At 43.2% G+C, this 17,180-nt stretch overlaps 2 protein-coding genes, 1 long non-coding RNA gene and 1 other non-coding gene across 4 annotated transcripts; all 4 read right to left on the reverse strand.

Annotated features, from left to right (window-relative positions):
• Positions 1-2,780: 2,780 nt before the first annotated feature.
• Positions 2,781-2,886, reverse strand: LOC124861021. Its single transcript, XR_007036547.1, has one exon. It is a non-coding gene; the product is annotated as a U6 spliceosomal RNA (small nuclear RNA).
• A 5,729-nt stretch (positions 2,887-8,615) lies between these two features.
• LOC124860913 lies at positions 8,616-11,261 on the reverse strand. The gene is made up of 4 exons (XM_047354518.1): positions 11,055-11,261; positions 10,613-10,937; positions 10,279-10,524; positions 8,616-10,203 (listed from the first exon to the last, which is right to left on the reverse strand). Exons 1-4 carry the CDS (start codon positions 11,237-11,239, stop codon positions 9,784-9,786), a joined length of 1,176 nt encoding a protein of 391 aa, XP_047210474.1. The 5' UTR covers positions 11,240-11,261; the 3' UTR covers positions 8,616-9,783.
• A 621-nt stretch (positions 11,262-11,882) lies between these two features.
• Positions 11,883-14,489, reverse strand: LOC124860074. The gene is made up of 8 exons (XM_047353051.1): positions 14,468-14,489; positions 13,787-13,996; positions 13,511-13,692; positions 13,244-13,315; positions 12,662-12,997; positions 12,417-12,586; positions 12,120-12,333; positions 11,883-12,003 (listed from the first exon to the last, which is right to left on the reverse strand). Exons 1-8 carry the CDS (start codon positions 14,487-14,489, stop codon positions 11,920-11,922), a joined length of 1,290 nt encoding a protein of 429 aa, XP_047209007.1. The 3' UTR covers positions 11,883-11,919.
• Positions 14,490-14,522: 33 nt separating this feature from the next.
• LOC124860108 lies at positions 14,523-15,495 on the reverse strand. The gene is made up of 4 exons (XR_007036271.1): positions 15,378-15,495; positions 14,894-15,011; positions 14,675-14,778; positions 14,523-14,598 (listed from the first exon to the last, which is right to left on the reverse strand). It is a non-coding gene; the product is annotated as an uncharacterized LOC124860108 (long non-coding RNA).
• Positions 15,496-17,180: the final 1,685 nt, after the last annotated feature.

The raw sequence follows: 17,180 nt of genomic DNA on the forward strand, positions 1-17,180 counted from the left end.
TGTGAGATAGGAATTTTGGGTTTTCATGAGCTGTATGCCAAAATCATCTGTATTAAGACAATAAAACACCTGAAATATTTCAGTTAGTGTGCAATGAATCTAAAATATATGAATGTTAAATTTTCCTCATTACATTATGGAAAATAATGAACTATGCTAATATTTTGAGAAGGACCTGTATAATAGCTTGGTCAGTCTGCTAAAATTGCATCTTTGGCCACCAGTCACACTGTAAAAACCATTACTTTATCCAGGAGATTACCTGGATATTCCTGATTTCGGGCTGAAGAGCCTCTGCCAGTGACCTCGGGGGTCTGGTTTGGCGACCACCCCTTCCTCGACTGCTTTTGCAGCTCTCGAGTTCTCTCGAAGATGAACTGCTTTTATATGTTTGTGTAAATTGCTGGTGTTCCACATTGGCCAATGACTTTCCTGCACACATCCCATGTGGCAGTGTCCTTATCAGCTGGGTGAATAATGTCCACAGATCCGCCATCATGAGCTGCTCTCAATGACTCTGTGGCAGAAAAGGGAAGGGGAGAGGGGTGCCTGAAAGCAGTAGAGCGGGACTGAGGGAGAGAGGGAGGAATGTTGTGCCTGGGTGAGCAGCAGAGAGAGAGAGGGGGTGGGAGGTGCCTGGGTGAGCAGCAGAGAGAGAGAAGGGGAGGGAGGTGCTGCTTGCAGAGTGAGTTGGAGAGAAGCATACTGTCACCCCTGCTGCACATGTTCTACAAAGGAAAGGCGACCAGATCATGAAATCTCTTCTTCCTTTCAAGTTTTTTATTGGTTGAAACATATTTTCTGAAGTTTTTTTGTTTTTTAAGATGTAGTATACACATGAAATGGGCACACGGTTCTTCAAAAGTACAACTTGTTTTGGTTTTAAATAGATAATATTAGTTTTGCAAAATATTTATTTGATATTGTTGGGACCACAGCCATGGGTTTTCAACACTAAAACTCCGGTACATACTTTCCTGGAACCTTTCAAAATAAAGTGCATTAACCTTCTTCCAGCACAGCCAGGAAAGGGGGTAACTGCGGACTTCCTGTGGCGCCAATACCCAAATAAAAGCCCCACCTTTCCACAAGTCTTTCTCTTCCATACGGCCTCCCAGAGGGACCGGTCAGGAGGGAACAAAGCGCGCTGAATGTCTTTTGCTGGTAAAAAGACATAAATTCAACTGGATCCAAGGACCGATCATATGCAAAAGTTAAGTAGAATGAAATACTGTCTGTGTATCCGGTATTTTCATTCATGAACGGGGAAATTAAGGTGTAAGAGTTGCTTACATTTTCTCTTCGAGGCCCCACAGAAGCAAACGGTGTTCCGAGAGAAGCCGGTGGAGAAGCTGTTTCGACAAGCCGAGTCTGGAGGAAAGACAACGGCCGCAACCGTGTTTACGGTAACGAACAGCTGGTCACCTTCTGATCGGGAGAAACTGAGGAAGTTAGTGGGAAGCTAACCTTGGTTCACAGAACGAACGCACCTTCGGATCGGAAGAAACTGAAGAAGTTAGCGGGAAGCTAACTCTTTGTTCACGACGGATATCTTCTTCAAACTTCGCCCTTGGACAACATTCCCTCAACAGGTTCAGAGGTTGGGTTTTGGGCAGATTAACAGATTGGTTTAGGATGAAATGATCTAAACGTTTTTATGTTATGAAGTTTGTTTTGTGGAACTCGGCTATCTTGGTGCTAGCATGCTACCTGTAGCACCCAGGCTGGTTCGTGTTCTTTGTATGTTTTAAAGCTAAGATAAACTTTATTTAAAGGGTGGTTTTAACCAGAACATTGCTCATAACGTGCCGTCAGCGCTTATGCATTTTAACCCTGGTATTTTAAAGGTATGTGTTGATTCTGGCGCTAAGCTATCTCTAGCTTAGCACTTTAGCTAGCTTCTTTGTTAGCCCAACGGCCAGCCGGTAAGAACACGTGTGCTAGCATTAAGGCTAGTCAACTGAAAGGTTGTTAGTTTTCAAGCTAGTGAATAATAGTCCCTGAACATCATTTGCTAGAGTTGATAACTAAGTAAACACCATTAAGCCCCATTTCTCCGGAAAGATTTGGCTCTTTTCCAAAATACTCAATAATATTTCTTCAAATATTATTTTAATAAATAAAGGCAGTTAATTAGACACCGTTGAGAATTAGTCATCCAGGAGGTTGGTTTTATTCAGCAGATCATTATTTAAAACATTATTTTATTAAAATAATATTTAATCTGATCTTGCATTGTGAAGGGTTGCTGATTATTTTCTAAGTTAGTTCCAAAACTAACTTAACTTAACTTCCAGATTCTTCAAGATAATCCTTGGTTCTCAAACATAAACATTGCATGGTAATGTTGCATCACTCTTTTTGGTCATGATTTCTAATCATCTTTAATCAACTTGTTTATATTGTACATAGTCCATTAGTCTTCATTATTCTTTAATTCTGCTTGGTAGTTTAGTTGGATTGTTTTAGCATAGTAAAGAGTTTGTTGATTGAAATATGTTTGAGTTTGAGTTGACTTATTTTTGTTAATAAATTCTTGTATTTTAAGAAATTGTGTGAATTCATTCCATATGTGTGCAGAGTTTATGCTGTTCAATAATGCCTGAGCTCGTCTCACACCTTTCTATTCTGTCCTAATACCATCGCCGTAATGGGGCCGGTATTCACAGGACAATCCTTAACAGACTGGAATATTATTTGGTAAAATATTAATAATAAAATATTAATATTTTATATTAAATAATATTCTCAGATTCATATTTACAACAATATTAACATTGCAAAATGAGGAACGCTTCACGAATTTGCGTGTCATCCTTGCGCAGGGGCCATGCTAATCTTCTCTGTATCGTTCCAATTTTAGTATATGTCCTAGAGAACTAGGACAAGAACAACAAGCCTCACACTGGTACTTATAGGCCACATGTCCACCTCCTTTTCTTTTATGGTTTTACTCTTACTAACACGAGAAGAACAGAATAGAAAGTGTAGAAACATGAAGATCTGCAGCTGAAACAAACTGTTACCTCTTAACAATACATATTTCTTTCAAAGATTTACCCATTTTGTTCATATGTTTCCTTATCTGTTTTAAAGGCACAGACGCATGATGGGTAATGAGAGCAGACAGCATTACGTAAACTAGAACGTGATTGGTTAGCTGAAGACAAAAGAACCACAGAGCCAGAGGCGTTAAAGTCAAGTCACTCATAGACTCAACGGGCAAGAACAAAAGGCAGGCTCAATACTCCTCCCCCAACAGTGACACTAGATATGTACTGGGAGAAGCAGAGCATGGCAAAGCCCATATTAAACCTGCAGCTCTCACCAGCGCCACATGTTTGCGGTAGAAGCATAGAAACTGGTGTTCGGATCTATTGATTTTAGATTCTTGCTGTTGTGTCCGTTTATTGTTTCCTTGTAATTAAATATTTCTGGTGAACAAAGTCCATTTTTTCTTATATATGTGGTATTTCTCCAGGAGTACAAGTGTTTGAACAAAGAAAGTCAAGTCTTTCTCTTCCCCACAGTTTCCAAAACAAATAATCACATTCTCTTCTAAAGTTGGACCTTCTTCCAGTTTTAGTCCTAATACAGTGTTGCATCTCTGGCCAAAACATTCTACTATATGTATAGTAAAAATACAGATTACAGATAGTCTCTTCTTCATTTTCAACAGCAATATTCAATATCAAAATATATTCTCTCAAAAGTTGTCTTTACAGGGTAAATGTGATGTATTATTTTTTAGGATACCTCTTTCAATTTATTATTAAGACAAAATGGATCACTAATTAATCAAATTACCACATAGTGAAGTCTAATAAAACCTAGCTGATGACTGAGTTACAGACTGCATGAGATTCCTGATTAATTTATTTGAACATTTTTTCTTTTATATATCAATTTCACCAATAATTAAAGCTGCAAGCAGCATTGAGGGCCCTCGCACCTCAGCGCAACTCTGCCTGTGCAGCGACCGCGGGAGCTGCACGCCACCGACGAGGCCGCCGTTCAATTCCAAATGTCGCGTCTAGGTGGCGCTGTGAGCATCATGTCATGATCTTCACTCATGCAGAATTCTGGTCTGGCGAGAAGTATTCAAAAGTTGGTGGAAATCCGACCTTCCAGATGCAAGCTGCATTCACTTGTTTATTAGTGGGTGGTGCTGAAATTATGTCATCAGTTGACTGTGTCAACATGTCCATCATTAACTCATGATCATGTATACTACATTATCAAGTGGATCCGATGATGTATGAGGGAGATATAGCCCTTAAAGTGTCCTAGGGGGCGCTATTGATCCAAATTTCAATGTAATCCAATAGAGCTGTTTGGGGGATGAAAAAGATCAACCATATTCAGTTTGGAGTGAATCGGACATTCCATATGGAAGCTACAGTCATTTGTTTATTAGTGGGCGGGGCTAAAGTGATGTCATCTATTGACTGTGTCAACATGTCCATCATTAACTCATGATCATTGTTAGGTATTATTTAGTCAACTCAGAGGTAAGAACGATACAGTCATAGTTACTTGCAGCAAGGGTAGCCCACTTTGCAGTGAAACTACAAAGTTTTTGACACCCTATCTCTTTATTTATATGCACAGTTCAACAGACAGTTCAGACAGGGTGTGTGTGTGTGTGAGACGGAAAGGAGGCTGGTTCTCACAAAGATAACAATGATCTCACACACACAGGGAGGAAGGCATAATGCAGGTGCCTTGCAACACAAAGTTTTTACATGAGTGATAACAAGTTTTTGCACCCATCCAACAGTCCCTCCTTTTATCACAAGTAAAAACATTTAATATAAAAACGAGTAAGAAAAAATACTTTGTATGAGCGAAAACCCACGGACGGTAAACAGATTATACTCGTCCTCGGCAACCATTAAAAGTTAAATGTTGATTAATACTTGAAATCATAAAAATAAAAGAATAATTCTTGAAATCATAAAAATAAAAGAATAATACTTGAAATCATAAAAATAAAAGAATAATACTTGAAATCATAAAAATAAAAGAATAATACTTAATGAAAACAGTGAAACATAATAAAGGAATTTAAAAATCTGCCCTGTTTATGTCATCATTGTACTTTTTCTCATTTCACTTAAGCAACAACTTCTTTCGATTTTCTGCTGTAAGGTCATTTTATGAAATACAATGTATGAGTACACTCAGGCTTTTGATGTGATTTATTTACAACATGTCATCATAATCGTCCCCTTCATTTTTGTGCATTTCTACCTGGTTCAGTGTTGCATATGCCACCGTGACTGACTGAGTTACTATTCTTTGTACCATGCATTTGCAACATGGGATAATACATATTGACAGGAGACACAGAAGGCCCATGCATGCTATTACTGCAACTAAGAGAACCTTAAACAGATTTATCCATCCCCCTGTGAGCATCCAATCTAACCAAGAAGAGTTAGGATCTGGGTGGTCATGTGCCATGACATTTTGCAGATTCCATAGGTTGTTTAATGCTCCCGTTATGTTTGCAGAGTGTATATTATCTGGGATATATGTGCAACAGGTGTTATTCAATAGAACACAAACGCCCCCCGTTGATGCTGTTAGAATATCCAAAGCCATGCGGTTCTGAATTATCATGGCTCGCATAGCGCTCATTTCTGTGTTTTGACCCTCTTCTACTATTATGGAGTTATTTAGAAACAATCCAAATCGATAACTTAAAGTTTCCACGCGCAGCATTAATTTGCCCACACCTAACCAGGGTAAGAGAGATAATAATGTTTTATCATCTTTAGACCAAAGTTTAAATTCATCTGGGACATTTGTTCCCCAAATGGGGTCATGTGGTTTAACATCTATTTCCCTTTTTGATCTCCTATGTGGTATAACTATAGTCTGCTTACTAAGTACCACAGTGTGATCTGATGTGAAAACTGGGGCACATACACCATACCAACTGGGTGGAAGTACATAAGCGTTATTATCACATAACCATGCCACCCCTTCTATCCAGTATGTGCCGTTTCCGGGATTATTCCTGTAAGTGTAGTAGTTACATTTCGTAGTATTCCCTACAAAATGAGTATGATTCCCTGTAATATTTTGTTTTATGCAGTGTCGATGGTTTCCGGGGTCTGTTACATATGCTTTGAATGGTTCTGATTTCCCTGTAATGTTGAGAGGTTGCCATTGTTCTCTGTCGCAAGTGCAGTTTTCTGGGTCACAACTGTAATTTAATCTCTGGTTACTGAAAGATTGGTCTGGCATAAGAAATAACTTTTTATTTGTTTATCCTATCAGGCCCATTGATATGGCGCAACTTGTCTCGGTGAGGTTCATAGCTTTGACATATATGGTGGGGCCTTGGGAATGCACGGGCATTATAGAACACACATAACAATCAGTTTTATTTTGAGTTTTAGCTGTGTCATACACATAACGATACCAGTAATTTTGCAGAAATGGGTGTGTGTCATGTCCTTCCGTCAGTGGTCTGAGATGGGTCCCGTCTGATGTCCATCTCTTCTGGTTCGGTATCACCTCCTGTGGATCCTGCTTTAGATAGAGAAAGAGTCCTGCTACCAGAATTAAGCTCAGGCTTATCAGTCCTGTCCACATGTTACAGAGAGCCATTTTATAATTGGGCGCAGATCAGCTGTTTTCTTCACCGGTTTGAGACGCTGGGCCATATGGGTCCTCCAACTCCTTTGAACCCGGACTTCCTTCTGCTACCCCGTCGGTTGATCTGGCTCCTGTAACGGCAAAACTGGCTTACAGTGGCTTTTATGGATCCAGGAAGACCTCTCTGCTATTTTCAGAGCTGTGGGCGTTGTCAGGAGCATTTGAAACGGCCCTTTCCACCAAGGAGTGCTCCAATCCTTCCGGTGGAGTGTCTTAATCAGGACCAGGTCTCCAGGCCTCATTCTGTGGGATAGGAGCAGAGATTATCGGCAGACCACTGGACATTTGTTTTTCTTTTGTCTGCAACATTTTATGCATCCACTCAGCTAATGAAGTTTCCTGTTGTGCTTTCTCTATTTCATTCATGTCAGAGGGCAGAGAAAACGGTCCGCCATGTACTATTTCTTTGAGAATACAAATTCACATCAGCAACTTGGTGTCACGTGATCTCAGACTCAGAATATAGTGGGTGGAGTTATACAATGATGTACAGTAGGTGGCAAATGGAGTAAGACCAGTTTGATTTGGAGTTATTCTCATCCATTATTTAACCAGGGATAGGCATTCGGGCCATGGCCTCCCTGTTTCTTCCATTGTTTTCCTTAATCTTTAACTGAAACCCTAATGCATTAGAACTTAGTTCTATTAATTTATTTACAAAATGAGTTCCATTATCTGACCTTATAATCTGTGGGATACCATTTGTGGGGAAAAAATGTGTCACTAGGTTCATCTATTACAACTAGGCAATATTTCTTCCCCCGTGTTTGCAACAAATTATGCATGATCTGCAAAAATTCTTTGCATAGTCAGAAAAATTTATAGTGTAGCATTAATGCTTTACCAGATGTGACATATTCCCCCCTTGACACGTGGGTCTTCCCAATGTGTCACTGTAGTTGCTGTGTTGTATAAATATTTTGGGACGATTGGTTTATCTTCTATCTGATAGATGTCATCTTTTCTCTGTGCTCCTCTCTTTAGCCAGGCCTTTATTTCTGTCTTGGTTGCTGACTGTTGGGCGTCTTTCAGCACGTCTGTGTCTATAAATAGCAGATCTGACATTTTCTCTTTAATAGGTTGAAATGAGTTAGTTCTGTCCCTGATGATGTTTTAAAACCTCTATTTTGCCAAATCTTAGCATGGTGATGTACTGATCCGAAAACGTATTGGCTGTCTGTGTATATAGTAAGTATTTGTCCCTCATGTAATTCACATGCTCTCACTACAGCATATAATTCTGCTGTTTGGGCTGAGCATGTATTGGGTAGAGATTTAGCTTCTATTATTCTGTTGATGGTTGTTACTGCATAACCAACTCTATTCTTTCCATATTCATCTTTAGATGCTGAGCCATCTACAAACACAACACATGAATCTGGTATAAGGGTTTGAGAAATGTCTTGTCTGGGTTTTGTGTCTTCTTCAACTTTTGCTTTATAAGAATGTGGTTTTCCATCTTCTGCAGTAGGTATTAGAGTACTTGGATTTAAAGGGCACATCTTTTTAGAGTTATGTTTGGCTGTGATAATAATAGCAATGTCAGTGTGATATGCCTTGCATGTAGCGTCAGGTGCTTCTCTTAATATTCCCGACTTCAACATATCTTATATTACTGGCTTAGTACCTTCTTCAGCTTCTGGCTTTAAGGGGTATTGGCGGACTGATAGCCTTTTTTCAGATATTATTTTAACCTTGTATGGTGGGAACCCCTTTATAAGCCCTACATCAGTTGATGATTGGGACCACAGTTCAGGTGGGACAGCAGCTAGGGCAGGGTGCATGTTGCTCTCTTTGCTCTCAGCTGAGCCCTGTATTTGTCCCTCTGCCTCATCTAAATGTGTCCTTGGATGGACTTTTACTGTCCACGCCAGAATGAGCTTCCAGATTCCTGTATTAGGATCCACTTTTGACAGTGTCAGTGCTGTTCCTGCAAGAAGAATGGCTTAAAATCCCTCTGACCACTGTGCAGGACTTGTATATGTCATTCCCAAGACAAATTGATGCTGTATTGGCTGCAAAAGGAGGCCCTATTGTTGGTTTGTGCTCTTGAACTGATTCACTTGGTGAACAGAAGTTAGGTGAGACTAAGTGAGACGAGGTGAGAGAGAGAGAAGATTCGGGGAGCGGATCTTCCTGGGGCACCCTAGCGGCCAGGCGGAGGCACTGTTTCGTGTTTTCCTGTGGTCATCCGTGGACCGTCACGGCCCCGCCCTCCCCGTTCTCTTGTTGGATATTAGCTAGCTTTCACGTGACGTCACATAGCTATACCACGAGAGCGCGAAATGCAGATGGAGGGCAGGAAGTGATGTAGCCGAGGATTTGCCATCTGTAAACATGCCCATGTTTTGTGCCGTTTACGGCTACTCCAATCGCTACAGCAGAGAAAAGGAAAAGCATTATTATTGAGTGCCAAAGTTTGTCATTCATAAAGGTGAAAGATGTAAAAAAACTAACCGAAAAACAACGTAAAAAGTGTGTTTGTCTGTGTTTTCATCATATGAAGCTAAATCCAATATTTCATTGATAAATGTGTTTCCTCAGGGACATCTGCTAGTGCCAGGTACTTTCAGGCGTTCCTTGTGGACGGAGTGGTGAGGTGGAACGAGGATCGTGCAGCGGCAGCGGCGCCAGCGGAAGCAGCTGAAACAAGGACGTCTCTGCATTCCTACAGTGGCCACCTCAAACACGCCCTCAACCAGAAGAGCCAAAGGGTGCTTGGACATCAGATGGTTGAGGATTTCACCAAGCCCACTGCATACACAGGTAACCGATGTGGAAAACATTGATCTATTTTTCATCATCACACATTGGAGAAAAGGCTTTTAACAGTTCCTCTGTGCTTCATCACAAGTGAGCTCATCGGGCTCGAGTACCTGTTCCGGCAGACGGGCAGCGTGTTTGAGGAGATCAACTCGGATCCTGACGCTCCGGATGAGGGTGCTGCCGTTTCCACCCTTGAGGATGAGGGGATACAATCTGATGAGGAGGACCCCACCAGATTCCTCCTCCTCCTCCTCCCCTATGGCAGCATCCCAGTCAGGTGCACCCAGGTCTGAGTCACCCCCTCTCCCTCTCCTCTCTGGAAGACAGGCTCCTCCTCTTCAGAACTCCTCAGACTCTGAGGTGAACACTACACACCTCACTGTAACATTTTACACATCTTTCAAAGCATTTCAGTGTTTTAAAAGCAAACATTCTGTAAACTTGTTTTGAGCGGCCTTTGTTCTCTCCATTTGTTTTCAGGAGGAGATCCCCACGTGTCCTGCGCCGACAGTGGAGCCTCCACTCCTCCTTGGAGATCCTCCGGACCACCTCAGCGTCGCTCAGGTCGACCATTCCGTGCTTCCTCCCCAGATCGGACCGCTTGGCCTCGGTGAGACGGCGGGCATCTCCGGAGTCCACTTCAAAGATGCAGCGAGACAGCTGCTTCATGAAAGTGGGGTAGAGCTCGTGGCTTTCGCTTGTGACACCGCAAGCGAAACGTCGCATCAGGTGCCAAATGTCAAGACGAACCACGAGGTTCCCCCACTCCTACGACACAGACATCAGAGTGAGTTAGATGAAGATGTCAGCCAGATGAAAACCTAAAATCATCTCAGTTCTCACATGAAACAGGGCAGCTGTCTTCGACACGCCGTCTCGGCTGCAGCAGTCGCTGTCCACATACACGAGGACCGGGGGAGGAACCTCGGCGACTCGATACCGCCCCATCAATCCAGCAGCCATGGCGTCCAGGCCCTCGGAGCCCTCCGAGCAGGTGAGGACGCTCATGAGGACCTGGCCGTGCTCGTTACCCACGTTGGTAACCCAGGCGGCCGTGTCAGAGGCAGCACCGGCGAGCTTCTTCGTCACCTGAACAGAGCCGTGTTTGTGTGAGCGAGAGAGAGAGAGAAATACCACCACTTATAAGCACCTGCAGTCGACTGACAGAATTTCAGACCTTCTTGGTGGAATCCATCTTCAAAATGGATCCGAAGGTGGACGTGATCCTGGCCTTGTACTCCTCCAGCCGCGTCACCACGTCGTAGCCGTACACCGTCAGCAGCCATACTGGTGACGGTACAGGTGGCATGGGCGGAGGTGGTGCAGACTGCTTGGAGACAGAGCACGAGGACAGGAACTGCTCGCATACGCCGAGGTAGTGGATGGATCTCCTCATCCAGGACTCCGTGTGGTGCTCCCGCAGTGTGTTGTACAGCCGGGTCGCACTGTTGCCCAGAGTGCGTGACCTCAGCTGTGCAACCACTTTCTGGTCACAGGAAGGCCTGCAGAAGGGAGAAACATCACCAAGTCAAAATATAAATAAGTCCAGTTGGTTGCATTAGATTTGTTTTGGGATTACTAAGTTCCAAAAAAACACGGTTGTTAAGGTCGAGTCTTACTTGTACGTGAGTACAGCAGGAAACAGGCAGCTATAGGTGAGGGGCAGCTGCCCGACGATGCCCTGTGACCACCCTCCGACCTTCTTCTTGCACCGACGGCATTCTAGGTACTCCGTGGCCATGAGGTACCAGCCGTCGATGTACAGGACCCTCCGGATGGTCCTGTACAGCCCAGCCTTGGTCATGGACCCGGTGCACGAAGGCTGGGGGCAAGTCAGCTGAAGCACAAAAGACATGTTTCAGTACCATAACAAAGTGTTATCTGCAGCTCAAACACCCAAACACAAACATCTCATGAAGAAGGGATGCAGCCAAAAAGAAGACGAAGAAGAAGAAGCAGGCTGAGGGCTAGTGATGATTAATGGTTAAAAAGAATTAGATGAGGGAAGGACTCTGGTGGTTGACTACAAGACAAAGAAACAGGTGCTGTTTATCTACAGGTGATGTCGTGAGGAACTGACAGGTGAGCAACTCCAGCACCGTTAGTGATGAGTGATTTACAGCCTGTTGACACAAGCAAAGTATTTACTGGACTTACTGTTTCACCTCTGGTTCATCTGACTTTGTGAAGATTTGTGAAATAAAATTAGACAAAACAGTCAGCATCAATTGTAACATTTTTTTGTCAACACTTTGTCCAAAGAGAAACGACATGCTTGTTACGTACTCTTCTCCGTGTCAGCAGTTGCCGCCCTGACCAGCTCCTCATCGCTGGGTTCCACAGGAGTCTTTGAGGAGAGAGCTGGTCAAGAGGTTCTGCTGGAGGCTGTAAATGAAATCGTAAAAACAACAAAATGACATCATTGAAAAGAACAATGTGGCAATTCTTCAGAATTTCATCACACCTGCTGCTGGAATTGCAGGCTTAGTTGAGGAGCTCAGCTTCTTCAAGGCGGCCTGCATCTCCAACCCAGACAGAGAACGCCGTGTGGAAACGAAGGCTGCAAAACTGAAGTGAGACAGCTGGTTGTTTCTCTCAAGCTAAACTTTCATTCTGGAGATAACACAGATAAACTTGATCACATTTAGACCTTTAAATCTCTTAATTTAGAAGATGACACATACTGTGATGCAGTCCTGGAAACAGGCCTCGGCGCTGAGACAGACGCCCCCCCCTGAGGAGGTAGAAGAGGTGGCGGTGCTGGTGGTGGTTGCGGCGGAAGCAGCAGCAGCAGCCGTGGCACCGGTCCTCTGTCTGTCTCTGCGCCGAACGTATCCCACGGCTTTCTCCATCTGGGAACCTGGAGCAGGCGAAGTCCTCCGCAGGTAGTTGACAAATCTGTGCAGATGAGACAGAATGTCAGCTGACTCTGACATCACAGCCGACCCACAAAATCCACAGGTGCCAATGTTATATCCTACCGGATCTTCTTGGGGTCCACAGACTCATAGAGGCTCTGAAGGGTCTCATATTTAAAGTCACCAAAGCCAACAAGAGCCTGTCCCTCCTGGCCAGGCTCCTCAAATGCCCGGTGGAACCTGACTGCCTCCAGAAAGTCAGGGTAGGCTGAGGAGTAACGCAGGAGGGCGTCCTATAAGGACGCAAGATAGCATTAGGCCTTAAAAATTAATAGAAGAAAATAAGAAAAAAAGATATGAAATGCTACCTTGTTGGCCATGAGTGGAGACTGAGACCCCGTCCTCTTACGCTCCTTCTGGTGGGAGGCGACCAGATTCACGGCGTAGCCCACGTCGTTCTCCAGCAGCCAGAGGAAGGTTCTCCCCAGGTACCTGCCGAACTGCAGGGCACACCTGCTGAGGATGAGGGCGGCGTTGGAGACATCCCCACCCTCCCGGATGACATGGGCACGCGTGTCTGCCTCCACCTCCTCCGTGGGTTTGGCCCTGTAGGCTCCTTTCTGGGGTCCCACACCCTGAGCCTCTCTGGAGGCTTTCAGGATGAGGGTCCCATTAGGAGCCCACCTGAAGGTAGGATGTTCAGACTAAAAACATTGGATTAGAGTAATAATAAAATAATGAGAGAGTTATGGTTGCATCAACAAAATAACAATTGTAAAAGCTCTTCTGGTAATATCATAATGAAGTTGAACTCACAGCCATTTTCAGTGGTTTATTCAAAGATTAATCTAATGGAAAAAATAAGAAAAGATAATAATAAACAAGGTTATTAAGAAGCTGTATCACAACATTTCAGCCCTGCGCTCGCCGAGCCCATTCAGGCTCCTGACCTCCACCAAGGCCTTGATCGGCTTCAGGACATGCTGGTATCCTGGCTGACCATCAGGACCTTGGATCTCCTCCTGAAAACAAATGGAGAGAATAAAGACCGCTCAAAACAAGTTTACAGAATGTTTGCTTTTAAAACACTGAAATGGTTTGAAAAGATGTGTAAAATCTTATAGTGAGGTGTGTAGTGTTCACCTCTGAAGAGTTCTGGAGAGGAGGAGCCTGGCTTCCACATTCTTTGGGAGAGGGAGGGGGTGACCTTGGTGCACCTGACTGGGAAGCTGCCACAGAGGAAGAGGAGGAATCTGGTGGGAAGATGGTGGGGTCCTCCTCATCCGATTGTATCTCCTCATCCTCAAGCGTGGAAATGGATCCAAGTCAGGATCCAAGTTGATGTCCTCAAACACGCTGCTCGTCTGCCGGAAAAGGTACTCGAGCCCGATGAGCTCACCTGTGACGAAACAGAAAGTACAGAGGAACTGTTAAAAACCTTTTCTCCGATGTGTGATGATGAAAAATAGATAAATGTTTTCCACATCGGTTACCTGTGTATGCAGCGGGCTTGGTGAAATCCTCAACCATCTGAAGTCCAAGCACCCTTTGGCTCTTCTGGTTGAAGGCGTGTTTGAGGTGGCCACTGTAGGAATGCAGAGACGTTTCAGCTGCACCCGCAGGCGCCGCTGCACGATCCTCGTTCCACCTCACCACTCCGTCCACAAGGAACGCCTGAAAGTACCTGGCACTAGCAGATGTCCCTGAGGAAACACATTTAGCAATGAAATATTGGATTTAGCTTCATATGATGAAAAAACAAACACACACACACACACTTTCTTGTTTTGCTATATGTAGTGAGGACCATGTGTTGACTCCCATTGATATCCATTGATTTTCAGTCATTTTCAACCCTTTCTATGCCCTAACCCTGACAATAACCCTAAACCTAACCATTACCAGTGCATGCCTAACCCTAACCTTAACCTAAAGTCAATTCACACCTTAGTCCTAAACCTAACCGTTAGCAAAATAGGTCGTGAGGACCAGCAAAATGTCCTCACTTTGGTACAAACGGTCCTCAATTTGATGGTGAAATCGGGAAAATGGTTCTCACTGTGATGCCAAGACAGGAACACACACACACACACACACATCTGACTTTGTGAATATTTGTGAAATAAAATTGGAGAAAACAGTCAGCATCAATTGTAACATTTTTTTGTCAACACTTTGTCCAAAGAGAAACGACATGCTTGTCACGTACTCTTCTCCGTGTCAGCAGTTGCCCTGACCAGCTCCTCATTGCTGGGTTCCACGGGAGTCTTTGAGGAGAGAGCTGGTTGAGAGGCTCTGCTGCAGGCTGTAAATGAAATCGTAACAACAAAATCACATCATTGAAAAGAACAATGTGGCAATTCTTCAGAATTGTATCACACCTGCTGCTGGAATTGCAGGCTTAGTTGAGGAGCTCAGCTTCTTCAACGTGACCTGCATCTCCAACCCAGACAGAGAACACCGTGTGGACACGAAGGCTGCGAAACTAAAGACAACATGTCGTTTCTCTCAAGCTAAACTTTAATTGTGGATTCTGTGACACAGATAAACTTGATCAAATTTAGACCTCTAAATCTCTTAATTTAGAAGATGACACATACTGTGATGCAGTCCTGGAAGCAGGCCTCGGCGCTGAGACAGACACTGCCCCTGAGGAGGTAGAAGAGGTGGAGGTGGTGGCAGCGGGAGCAGCAGCCGTGGCACCGGTCCTCTGACTGTCTGTTTAAATGGAAAAAGACTCAGGGAATAAAGAGCAGACTAAACCCTGTAATTGACACAGGGTGAACTGTCCATTTAACCCCTTTTAACTGGGTTTAAACCTATTTTCTAGCAAAATATTCCTCATAAAACATCACAGCATTGCATTTTGGTCTTGAACTAAAAACCCATCACTTTGTATAATAAATGCCGATGGGGCATGAAGCGGACAAGTTAAGCTAGCTGACCACAAACAGTAAAATGCGGCCGTTTTATCAATTTTAATCCCACGGATCGGTTCAAATATTCATGTCATATATCAAAGATGTTGATGTTCTGCTGGGTTAGCCAGTGGACAACCACTGATTGCATACATTTAGCTCTTACCGGGATGGAAATTGCGGTCTGCAGCTGCTCACACTCGAGTCACGGGCAATTTCCGATGTTCACCGAGGGCGGCCTTTGCTTGTCCGTGAATTGGAACAACCGCAGCCAGTGATTGGTCCAAAAAGTTTGATTCTCGAAATTGGAATAACCGAGCCTTCTGATTGGACGGAGCGAGAGAAGCGTATGGTCAACATCTGGAACATGTGGAACAATTTGGATATATATATATATATGGTTCAGTCCACCACCTGCTCCGTCAGAAACCTGCAGAAAACGTTTCACAGACAGCGAGTGGAGGCGCAGACGGCAAGATGCAGTATTAGTCAGGCAGCCAAAACAGGTAAGACAAAAAGCTCAGACAAGAGAAAGATACAAAGGGTAGACAATATGTCATCTAATTCCTTCACAGGCACGGCGGGTCTTTTAGTGGTTCATGTAATAGAAAGTTCTGGAACAGTAACCTCTTGTCTATTGCTAACGTTGCACATAGTTTATAAGCTAGGTTACTTTTCTCCCCATAGTAGCTCATATTTCTGAAGAGAACTCTGGGTTAATACATTTCACAGTTGTTTTAGTTAATAAATCAATGCAGGCAAAATTTTAGCAAGCTGCTCTGCTAAAAAATGATGCTTGTCGGACACATCAAGATCAGCAGCTGTCTGTCACCCCCCCTAAGTACCATGTGAGGAAGGAGGTGAGCAGCGTTCAATTATTCGATTATGATGGAGAAAAAAAAAAACACTCTGAATCCAATCAGAGAATTATTTAAATTTTTTGGAAATGAGAAGATTAAGTCGCAACGACCACATAGCCTCATATATGTATTTTTTCACCACAAATCTAATGCCATCACCTGTGAGTCTACAGTTTTGGAGATAAATTAGACCTGCATGTGGGGCAACAAGAGGGAGGCGGTGAGTAGTGGAGTATTGGTAGTAAAATCACATTTTCCTTTGTTATTTTTGGTGAAATCACCGAAAACACCTTTAAATAAAACAAAATGATGAGAAGCCACCTGAAATAATATTTATGATGCTGTTAAAAATGGTATTACAACATTGGAAATACTATATAATTTTGGTATGTCATGTGCACTACAGAGCCAAGTCCAGAATGATAACCAAAAAATATAACAAAAATGTATGATTTTATGTAAAACCTTAAAATGATGGGGGGACCCAGTAATATTTCTTTTCATGGGGCCTGTGAAGGACCAAGCCGGTCAAGCATGAGGACACAGTAATAATTTTCAAAGAACATGGGTTTTATTTCCCCAAACTAACAAAATTCAAATAACTGTTACAGTGCCCTTATAAGAGGTCCAATAAAAAAACTAAACTCAAGACAAAAAAAATCAGGGTTAAACATAACAAAACCTCAAACTAACTGCTCAAACAAACAAACTGACCTGCTACACAACAAACAAAGGGGACCTAAATACTGGCTGATCAGACCAGACTAACACACTGAGGAAAAGGGAAGGAAAACATATACAGAAATTTAACTGGCAAAAATAACTAAACACAGTTAGCTTAAAAATGTACTTGAATGACTAATAACTAAACAAAATAAGCAAATCACAAAAACAAAGAGAACTTATGCAAAAATTAGAATAAAGACTCCATGGTCTTCCCCCATGGTGGAACTCCAGATGGTATCACCCAATCAGTCAATCTGGAATTGGAGTGTGCCAGCCAGAGTCCATTGCTTCTGTTCAAGATACTCCCCCACAGCACCAGTAAAGAAAACACAGAAAATGTTAAATATTTGACAAAATTAAATATACAAAAGTTAACCAAATGT

Source organism: Girardinichthys multiradiatus, chromosome 23, assembly GCF_021462225.1.
Source record: "Girardinichthys multiradiatus isolate DD_20200921_A chromosome 23, DD_fGirMul_XY1, whole genome shotgun sequence".
NCBI classification, from domain to species: Eukaryota; Metazoa; Chordata; class Actinopteri; order Cyprinodontiformes; family Goodeidae; genus Girardinichthys; species Girardinichthys multiradiatus.